This window comes from Cebus imitator, unplaced genomic scaffold, assembly GCF_001604975.1.
Source record: "Cebus imitator isolate Cc_AM_T3 unplaced genomic scaffold, Cebus_imitator-1.0 Scaffold153, whole genome shotgun sequence".
NCBI lineage: Eukaryota > Metazoa > Chordata > Mammalia > Primates > Cebidae > Cebus > Cebus imitator.
The window spans coordinates 578,426-589,549 of NW_016107468.1; the positions used below are offsets into that span (position 1 = coordinate 578,426).

The 11,124-nt window shown below is 46.7% G+C and overlaps 1 protein-coding gene across 1 annotated transcript in view; it reads right to left on the reverse strand.

Annotated features, from left to right (window-relative positions):
- GTF2IRD2B (GTF2I repeat domain containing 2B) overlaps positions 1-11,124 on the reverse strand; it is a 39,481-nt gene that overhangs the window by 22,373 nt on the left and 5,984 nt on the right. Inside the window, exons 2-6 of the mRNA XM_037743775.1 lie at positions 9,635-9,785; positions 7,705-7,888; positions 7,510-7,538; positions 4,605-4,659; positions 3,875-3,918 (exon numbers count right to left, since the gene is read on the reverse strand). Coding sequence (XP_037599703.1) covers positions 3,875-3,918; positions 4,605-4,659; positions 7,510-7,538; positions 7,705-7,888; positions 9,635-9,785 — 463 coding nt within the window. The remainder of the gene's footprint in view (positions 1-3,874; positions 3,919-4,604; positions 4,660-7,509; positions 7,539-7,704; positions 7,889-9,634; positions 9,786-11,124) is intronic.

Here is an 11,124-nt window from a genome sequence, read left to right on the forward strand (position 1 = left end):
GGTTCAAGCGATCCTCCTGCCTCAGCCTCCCAAGTGGCTGAGACCACAAGCCCATACCACCTCAGCCTTCCAAGTAGCTAGGATTACAGGTGAACGCCAACACACCCAGCAAATTTTTGTGTTTTTAGTAGAGACAAGGTTGCACCATGTTGGCCAGGCTGGTCTCGAACTCCTGACCTCAGGTGATCTACCCACCTTGGCCTCCCAAATTGCTGGGATTACAGGCGTGAGCTACCATCCCCGCCCTCATCTACCCAGTTGGTACGAGGAGCCTGTGGCTTCGTTTTTTTTTTAAATTCTCTGTGACCAGGTAAGACATAGGCAGAACATATCTGAGCTCTGAAAACATCCAAAACTAAAATTAAGTGGGCAAGAGTTTGAGGCCTGTTATGTCAGAGATGAAATTAAGATTCCACATTTGACCTGTACTCACAGCTGAATTGTGCTGAGCTGAAATACTGCAACTGTTTCTGTCCATCAACTTGTCTTAGTTTGACCTAGAACCACTGCAGGGGAGAAGCACCATCTTTTGTTCAGACTCTTATCTGAAGCTGGAGCTTCTGGTAAGCACCTGTTTGCATGGGAATGGAAGGGACATGTGCACCCACAGTTGTGGTGAAAAGACCCTTGGGTGTGACAGAGGAGGAGCTGGGCTGAAGAGGCCCATCGCTGTCCCTGGACCCTCCCAAGGATTCCCAGGAGCTGCGAAGCATAAACCACACCTTCGCTGTCTTAGAGACACTGCTGTCCTTACTTCATTTTACTCATGCTAAAGGCTCTATTTTTCCTTTCTCTACAACTTTTTTTTTTCTCTGAGAAGGAGTTTCACTCTGTCGCCCAGGCTGGAGTGAATCGCATAGTCTTGGCTCACTACAACATCCGCCTCCCTGGTTCAAGCAATTCTTCTGCCACAGCCTCCCAAGTAGCTAGGATTACAGGCATGCGCCACCATGCCTGGCTAATTTTTGTATTTTTAGTACAGACAGTGTTTCATCATGTTGGCTAGACTGGTCTTGAACTCCTGATCTCAGGTGATCTGCCCGCCTCCACCTCCCAAAGTGCTGGGATTACAGGTGTCAGCCCCTGCACCCAGCCAGATCTTTGTTTCTTAACACAGAATATTGTTTTTCTTTTGGATTATGACTATTTTTTGGAGCCAGGGCCTTGCTCTGTCACCCAGGCTGGAGTGCAGTGGTGCAATCATGGCTCACACCAGCCTTTATCTCCTGGGCTCAGGTGATCCTCCAACCTCAGCCTCCCAAGTAGCTGGGAGTATAAGTGCACACCACCATATCTGGCTGATTTTTTATTTTTAAATATTTTTTGTAGAGACAGGGTCTTGCTCTGTTGCCTGGGCTGGTCTCAAATTCCTGAGCTCAAGTGATCCTCCTGCTTCAGCTTCCCAAAGAGCTGGGATTACAGGCGTGAACCCTTCCACTTTAATGCTTTCAGTATTTTCCCATCCTTTGATTAAACATTTGGGTTTAAATGTTTTTTTTTGTGGTTGTCATGATTGTTGTTTGAAAAGGAGTCTCGCTCTGTTGCCCAGGCTGGAGTGCAGTGGCATGATCTCGGCTCACTGCAAACTCCGCCTCCTGGGTTCAAGTGATTCTTGTGCCTCAGCCTCCTGAGTACCTGGGATTACAGGCACCCGCCACCATCCCCAGCTAATTTTTTGTATTTTTAGTGGAGATGGGGTTTCATCATGTTGGCCAGGCTGGTCTTGAACTCCTGACATCAAGTGATCTGCCTGCCTCGGCCTCCCAAAGTGCTGGGATTACCAGTGTGAGTCTGCGCCTGGCCTAATTTTTTTTTTTTTTAAATCTGAACCTGTTAACATTTTTCCTCTAAATAATGCCGTTTTTTTCCTTTTTTTTTTTTTTCTTTTTGAGATGAAGTCCCTCTCTGTTGTGCACACCAGAGTAGCGTGGCTCGATCTTGGCTTACTGCAACTTCCGCCTCCCGGTTCAACTGATTCTCCTGCCTCAGCCTCCCAAGGTGCTGGGATTACAGACGTGCAACACTCCACCCAGCTAAGTTTTTTGTATTCTTACTAGAGATGGGTTTTCCCCATGTTGGCTAGGCTGGTTTTGAAATTCTGACCTCAAGTGATCCGCTCACCTCAGCCTCCCAAAGTGCTGGATTACCGGCGTGAGCCACCGCGCCTGGCCGTGCTGGTTTTCTTTTATTGAGGAGTGGGGAGAAGCAGGAATGGGGGTCAACTACTCTCATCCATGGAAGAGGGATTTTTTTTCCAAGTATACATTGTCATAGTAATGTACTTATATTGTAAAACATTTAGAAATGACAGAAGAGTCCAAAAACGCAGTAAAGTACGTCCAAAACTGAAAACACTGCTCTATTTGTGAGTGAAGTAGTAATTCCAAAATCACATTCAAAACTTTTTTTTTCATTTCAAATTCAGGTTCTAATTCAAATATAATTAAAATGATATTTTGGGCCAAGCGAGGTGGCTCACGCCAGTAATCCCAGCACTTTCAGAGGCCGAGGTGGGTGGATCACCTGAGGTCAAGCGTTGGAGACCAGCCTGGCCATCATGGTAAAACCCCGTCTCCACTAAAAATACAAAAATTTGCTGGGTGTGGTGGCAGGCACCTATAGTCCCAGGTACTTGGGAGGCTGAGGCAGGAGAATCGCTTGAACCCAGGAGGCAGAGGTTTCAGTGAGCCAAGATCACCCCACTGCACTCCAGCCCAGGCGACAAAGCGAGACTCTGTCTCAAAAAAAAAATTGTCCACAAATACGTCTATTTAATAACAACTTAGTTCCCAGTATTTACTGAATTAGAAGGCTCTCTCTCTCTTTTCTTTTCTGAGACAAACTCTTTCTCTGTCACCCAGGCTGGAGTGCAGTGGCACCATTTTGGCTCACTGCAGACCCAGCCTCCTAGGCTTAAGCAATACTCCCACCTCAGCCTCCTGAGTATCTGGGATTACAGGCGGGCACCACTGTTTTTGATATTTTTGCAGAGATGAAGTCTTGCCATGTTGCCCAGGATGGTCTCAAACTCCTGGCTCAGGCAATTCATCTGCCTCAGCCTCCCAAACTGTTGGGATTATAGGCCTGAGCCCCCGTGCCCCACCAAGGCTCTGTTTTCTAGATATTTGAGTCAAATATGGCTCTTCTGCAAATGAGGTTCCATTGAGGTTAATTAGTACCCTGGTCTTGATTTATTTATTTGGTAAAACAAGCAAACAAAAAAGGTGTCAAATGATAACCTACTAGATTCTTGGTTCTTTTTGTTTTGTTTTGTTTTTGAGACAGAGTCTCATGCTATAGCCCAAGCTGAGTACAGTGCCGTGATCTCAGCTCACTGCACCCTCCACCTCCTGGGCTCAAGCAATTCTTATGCCTCAGCCTCCTACAGGCACACACCACTATGCCTGGTTAAGTTTTCGTATTTCAGTAGAGACGGGGTTTCACCATGTTGGCCAGGCTGGTCTTGAACTCGTGAGCTCAAGCGATCCACCCACCGCAGTCTTCCAAAATGCTGGGATTACAGGCGTGATCCACCGTGCCTGGCCTTGTTTGTTTTTTTTGAGACAGAGTCTCACTCTCTCACCAGGCTGGAATGTGGTGGGCACCACCTCAGCTCACTGCAGCCTCGGCCTCCCAGGTTCAAGCAATTCTCCTGTCTCAGCCTCCTGAGTAGCTGGGATTACAGGCACGCACCACCATGCCCAGCTAATTTTTGTATTTTAGTAGAGACGGGGTTTCGCCATGTTGACCAGGCTGATCTCAAACTCCTGACCTCAAGTGGTCTGCCTCGCTCGACCTCCCAAAGTGCTGGGGTTACAGGCATGAGCTACCTCGCTTGGCCGATACTTGATTCTAAAAGCATCATGGTACCCACCAGAATCTTCCATAGGTTCAGTTTTCACACTGATGGGGCCACAGCTGCAAGGAGAAGGGAACCCTGGTCAGGATGGGCACGGTGAGGACCAAACACAGGCGCCTGGACACGCTGAGCTCAAATGCCCAGGATCTCCGCGGCACCAAATCCCCCCCTCCCTTCAACCAAATGCAACAAAGCCTGAACTTTAACATTAAGGTGCTTTTCTTTTTTTCTTTTTTGAGATGGAGTCTTGCTCTGTCACCCAGGCTGGAGTGCAGTGGCACGATCTTGGCTCACTGCAATCTCCACCTCCTAGGTTCAAGCGATTCTTCTGCCTCAGCCTCCGAAGTAGCTGGGACTACAGGCGTGTACCACCATGCCCGGCTAAGTTTTGTATTTTCAGTAGAGACGGGGTTTCACCATGTTGGACAGGATGGTCTCGATCTCTTGACCTCATGATCCACCCACCTTGGCCTCCCTAAGTGCTGGGATTATAGGTGTGAGCCACCGCACCTGGCCTCAACATTAATGTTCTTCATAAGTTGTTACAAAATTAAACGTGTCTACTGAAAATAGTCTTCTAATTCTAAAGGTCCTTTTGGACAATGAATAGAATAGAAAATAAGGAAGAGAAGGAGCACATTAACCCTTCACACTACACCTCAAATGCTGGAAGGGGGCCTTTCTGTCATCCAAAGATGAATACTTTGTGCACGGATGTGGATTTTAGTGGCTGTTTATCTTTTACCTTTCACTTGGTGATACTATGGATCTCTCAGCGTCTGTTACCATCTCATGGCCACCTGTGGAGAAATAAAAAGACACACATCAGCCCCTTTTAGCGCTTTGGAAAATGACTAACATCCAAAGGCATAGAAATTGAAAGCAAATACACAGAAAATGGAACTCCCAGACGGAAGCCATCGCGGAAAAGTCACTGGGAGAGAGACTGACTCAAAGCAGTCCGTGTTCTGGGGGCTACCGAGGAGTGTTTTGGGGTTAGAGCACGGGTGTGGGGCCGAGCCTCAGCTCACCAGCTGGGCTGCCTCCAGCAAATCACTAAACCACGGTTTCCTCATGAACACGGTGGTTGTGGGAGGATTCATGGATGCACCTAATATGACTAGAACGGTGCCTGGCACGTTGCTAAGTGCTAAATTTCAGCTGCTATAACAGTAGCTCCCCCTTGATCGGTGGTTTTGCTTTCCCCAGGGTCAGTCAAGGTCTACAAAGAGTAAACAGAAAATTCCAGAAATAAACAATTCAGAAGTTTGAAGTCCCACGTTGTTCTGGGCAGCGTGATGAAGTGTCCCACTGTCCCGCCTGTGATGTGACTCATCCCTTTGTCCTGCCATCCACGCTGTCTACACTACTCGCCCACAAGTCACTGGGTAGCTGGCTCTGTTATCAGACTGATGGTCCAGGGATGGCCAGGGTGCTTGTGCTCAAGTCACCTTTATTTGACTTCATAATGGCCCCAAAGTGCAAGAGTAGTAATGATGGCATATTATAATAGCGCTATTTTGTCTTTAGTTCTTGTTGTTAATCTACTGTGCTTTATTTATTTATTCATTCATTCATTTTGAGACGGCTCTTGCTCGGTTGCCTGGGCTGGAGTGCAGTGGTGCGATCTCAGCCCACTGCAACCTTCACCTACCAGGTTTAAGCAATTCTCCTACTTCAGCCTCCCGAGTAGCTGGGATTAAAGGCATGAGCCACCACACCTGGCTATTTTTTTTTTTTTTTTTTTTTTTTTGAGATGGAGTTTCACTCTTGATGCCCAGGCTGGAATGCAATGGTGTGCTCTTGGCTCACTGAAACCTCTGCCTCCTGGGTTCAAGCGATTCTCTTGCCTCAGCCTCCCCAGTAGCTGGCATTACAGGCGTGCACCACCACACCCAGCTAATTTTGTATTTTTAGTAGAGATAAGGTTTCTCTGTGTTGGTCAGGCAGATCTCGAACTCCCAACCTCAAGTGATCCGCCTGCCTCGGCCTCTTAAAGTGCTGGGATTACAGGTGTGAGCCACCTTGTCTCGCCGAATTTTTGTATTTTTAGTAGAGACAGGGTTTCACCACGTTGGTCAGCGAACTCCTGGTGTCGAACTCCTGACCTCACCTCAGGTGATCCACCCACCTCAGCCTCCCAAAGTGTTTGGATTACAGGAGTGAGCCGTTGTGCCCAGCCTGTGCTTGATATATAAATTAAACTTTCTCGTAGGTATGTGTGGTTAGGGAAAATCAGAGTATATGCAGGGCTCTGTACAATCCATGGTCCGGGCATCCACTGGGGGTCTTGGGGTGTATCCCCCGAGGATAGCGGGAGACCACTATCATTTTTCTATTATGATGATACAAGTCAGTTGGGACAATATTCCATGGCCACCTGCCACCCTCCCCTCTCACTTCTCCTTTAATGTGAGTTAGAGGACATCGGGAACTCAGCATTGCTCCCAAAACAGACTTTACATTGTGTTTATTCCCCGGCTAAGAAGAACTAGTGCATGTCATGGCCCCGGCAGGTGCCCTGTGAACTGTGCCACCCCCCGTCCCTGCTGCCTCCTTCCTCTGCCTACGCAGTCTCAGCAAGACATCCCTTTTTTTTTTTGAGGGTCTCATTCTGTTGCCCAGGCTGGAGTGTAGTGGTGCGATCTCGGCTCACTGCGAATTCCACATCCCAGTTCAAGTGATTCTCCCACCTCAGCCTCCCCAGTAGCTGGAATTACAGGCACTCACCACCACACCCGGCTAACTTTTGTATTTTTAGTAGAGACGGAGTTTTATCATTTCGGCCAGGCTAGTCTCTAACTCCTGACCTCAAGTGATCTGCCTGCCTCTGTTGCCCAAAGTGCTGGGATTACAGGTGTGAGCCCTGTGCCCAGCCAATTTTTTTTTTTTTTTTACAGATCCAAATGTATTTTTATGTGGGAAGTAAAAGTTCCTCTTCAAAGTTTCCTTTCTTGTTAAAGAATAAATTATAAGTGTGCTAATAAAACTCTGTGTTAAGCCCTATCCTACGTAGCTGTTAAACATGCTCATAGGTACGTAGTACATTCTACGTCCCTGTACTTTAACCAAGATATCTGTGCTGGACGTGCTCACAGGCATGTCCCAGCTCACAGGCTACGCCCCTTCCTTATTTGAATTTCTCCATTGATTTTACCTGTTTAAAAAAGTTTTAAGTTGTTAGCCAATCAGGTTTTAGTTTAGATCTCCAAGCAACAGAGATCAGACACAGCAGTAAACACAACCCCAAACGCGTAAGGGATAAATATGTCCGCTTTTCCTTTGTTCATTGTACTCTCATGGCATGATGGCTGGCAAGGGTACCCTCCCTGCAGTGCAGGAAGTAAAAATTGCATTGCTGAAAGATCCTTTGTCTCAGTGCTAATTTTTCTTTATGGCACTGAGCATCTGTTCCTAATATTTTACTTTTTTTTTTTTTTAATTTTCTTTTTTTCTTTTTTTTTAAAAAAAAAAACGGGATCTATGTGCAGAACGTGCAGGTTTGTTACCTAGGTATATGCATGCCACGGTGGTTTGCTGTACCTACTGGCCCATCCTCTAAGTTCCCCACCTCACTCAAGTTCAAGTTTTAATGAAGAAGTGGTTTAGCAGCTCAGAAGAGCCACCAAACCTGAGAAGCTGTCACTTACCCAGCTGACTCTCTGGTCCTAGGAAGGGTCTGCAAGAAAAGCAACACCGTTACCCAGCACGGACATATGACAAAAGTATGACATAGCTCAACAATCAACTCTGAAACGCAACAGGTGGAATGCACGAGGGAATTAAAATGAGGCTATCAGTTTCATCTTTAAATGAACTGAGGGGGTGGGGGTGCAGAGTGTCACCTGTTTATGACGAATGAAATCCCTGCTTTGTTCTCCAAAATCCATTTCAGGGTGGCCAGGTCATAATTCTCAGGGTGTTGAAAGGCAACGCCTTCTGGGAGTCCCTGCACCGCCACAGCCGACTGGTCTTGAAGCATCTTCTCATAGGGAACAGGCACCATGACCGTCGTCCCTAAGGCTTTACCTACGAGAAGAGGCAAACATCTTCAGAGGGTGTGAACCTAATGTTCTCCCAGTTTAGTTTAGTTTCGTTTTGTAGAGACTGAGTCTAGCTTTGTCACCCAGGCTGAGTGCAGTGGTGTGATCTCGGCTCACTGAAACCTCAGCCTCAGCCTCCCAAGTAGCTGGGACTGCAGGCGCCCGCTACCACACCCAGCTAATTTCTTTTGTATTTTAGTAGAGACGGGGTTTCACCATGTTGCCTAGGGTGGTCTCAAACTCCTGACCTCGGGTGATCCACCTGCCTCAACCTCCCAAAGTGCAGCAATTCTCTTGCCTCTGCCTCCTGAGTAGCTGGGATTACAGGCGCCTCCCACCATGCCCAGCTCATTTTTATATTTTTAGTAGAGACATAGTTTCACCACGTTGGCCAGGCTGGTCTCAAACTCCTGATCTCAGGTGACCCACCCGCCTCGACCTCCCAAAGTGCTGGGATTATAGGTGTGAGCCACCACGCCCAGCCTGATATCTATCTGGGATTACAGGCATGCACCATCATTCCCAGCTAATTTTTGTATTTTTAGTAGAGATGGGGTTTGCTCCCCATCTGTTACCTAGCTGTTGAAAACAATGCAAAGGCATTTTTGAAAATTATTTTTATTTTGTAGAGACAGGTCTCACTATGTTGCTCAGTCTGGTCTTGAACTCCTGGGCTCAAATGATCCTCCCGCCTTAGCCTCCTAAGTAGCTTGGATTATGGGCTCAAGCCACCGTATGCAGTTTTTCTTTTTTCTTTAAATTCCCATCTTCATGCCTATAGAAAGATATGGGTAGGTGGAAAGACAACTGAGGGGTGAGGGAGGTGACTGAACCAACATTGTCTTTAACAATACACTGGCCTTCATGGGGGGCTCTGTAAAATGGGATCAAGGAAGAAAGAGCGATTGATACAGAAGTTTCCATAGATCAGAAGATCCAAGATCCATATCATCTTCTAAAGAACACTTAATCTGGTAATTAAGAACTGGTGGCCGGGCGAAGTGGCTCACGCCTGTAATCCCAGCACTCTGCAAGGCCGAGGTGGGCGGATCACCTGAGGTCAACTGTTCGGGACCAGCCCGGCCAACATGGTGAAACCCTGTCTCTACTAAAAATACAAAAATTAGCCGGGTGTGGTGGTGGGCACCTGTAATCCCAGCTACTCAGGAGGCTGGGGTGGGAGAATTGCTTGAACCCAGGAGGCAGAGTTTGCAGTGAGCTGAGATCGTGCCATTGTACTCCAGCCTGGGCAACAAAGCAAGAATCTGTCTGAAAAAAAAAAAAAGAACTGGCTCCCCACTTACTGAGAATATGGGTTTTAAAATATTCAAAACAGCTGGCCATGGTGGCTTATGCCTGTAATCCCAGCACTTTGGGAGGCCCAGGCAGGTGGATCACAAGGTCAGGAGTTCGAGACCAGCCTGGCAAATATGATGAAACTCCATCTCTACTAAAAATACAAAAAAAGATTAGCCAGGTGTGGTGGTGGGTGCCTGTAATCCCAGCTACTCAGGAGGCTGAGGTGGGAGAATTGCTGGAACCTGGGAGGCAGAGGTTGCAGTGAGCCAAGATCGCACCATTGCACTCCAGTCTGGGCAACAGAGTGAGACTTCGTCTCAAAAAAAAAAAAAAAATGTTCAAAACATTCTAAGTAGTCATACCAATAAGACTGTGATACTGTCCTCTTCCTTGGTGAACGATTTAGAGAATTCATGCTTAAAGTGAACATTACCATAACAAAGGCAGAAATAGTCCTCCACTGCCTTCCTGAGTATTTCCGTTTCTCCTGAGTGGACCTGCATCCCATTCACGGGGCAGGGAGGTTTCATTTCACGCAGCCCCTCTGCAACGCCTGCAAATGCATGATGAGCATTGGTCAGTATCTAGGCATTTGTGCGGTACACTTCCATACTGTGTTTCTGGTATTGAAATAAAAAATGGAAAAAATGTGAATAAACATAAAACAAGATATTTTAAAGAAAAACAAGAGAAATGGTATTTATGATAAACAGGTTAAAGAACTATAAAAAATTCAACATATCAAGAAATAGTAGTAGTTTAAGGAAATTATTCTTATTATTTTTAGAGATAGGGTCTCACTCTGCTGCCCAGGTTGGAGTGCAGTGGGATGACCAAAGCTCTCTGCAGCCTCAAATTTCTGGGCTCAAGTGATCTTCCCACCTCAGCCTCCCGAGTAGCAAGGCTTACAGGAGTGCACTGCCACACCTGGCTAACTTTTAATTTGTTTTTAAGAGATGGGATCTCACTTTGTTGTCCAGGTTGGCCTCTAAGTCCTGGCCTCAAGTGATCCTCCCATCTCAGCCTCCCAAAGTGCTGGGATTACAGGTGTGAGGCACTGTACCCAGCCATAAATGATCTTTATAACAGAAATTTGATTTGTTTTGCAGTTGAAAAGTGACAATAATCGTGTAGGAAGACTATATGCCTGAACCCATTCAAGATCAGCCCCAGAGTCAATGGGTCCTCCAAAAGTTTTAAAACGGATTGTTTTAATCAGTCTAGTCAGGAGATAGAAACCACAGTAATTTAAACACAGAAAGGTTTGCTGTTTGTTTGTTTTTGTATTAAGAGGCACAAGGATAGTTTTCTTACAAGAGTATATTGTGACGTTGGTGAAGTCTGGGCTTTTAGTGTGCCCATCACCCATATAACGTACAATGTACCCATGAAGTCATCCCTTACCAGCCCTTACCTGCTTCCTGCCTCCCACCCCTCTGAGTCTCCAATGTCTGTGATTTCACATTCTATGAGCATGTTTTGTTTGTTTGCTTGTTTGTTTGTTTTGAGACAGAGTCTCATTCTGTCACCTATGCTGGAGTGCAGGGGTACAATCTCAGCTCACGGCAACTTCCGCCTCCCAGGTTCAAGAGATTCTTGTGCCTCAGCCTCCCGAGTAGCTGGGATTACAGGTGTGCGCCACCACACTAGGCTCACTTTTGTATTTTCAGTAGAGAGAGGGTTTCACCATAGCCAGGCTGGTTTCGCCTTCCTGGCCTCAAGTGATCCCCCCACCTTGGCCTGCCAAATTGCTGAGATTACAGGGATGAGCCACCGCCCCCGGCCACACACTCTATATCCATGTGCACCCATAATTTAGCCCCTCTTTTAAGGAAGGACATGCAGCATTTGCCTTTTTAAGTCAAATGATAAAGACAAGAGTCTCCAGTTCCATCCATGTTGCTGCAAAATATATCATTTCAT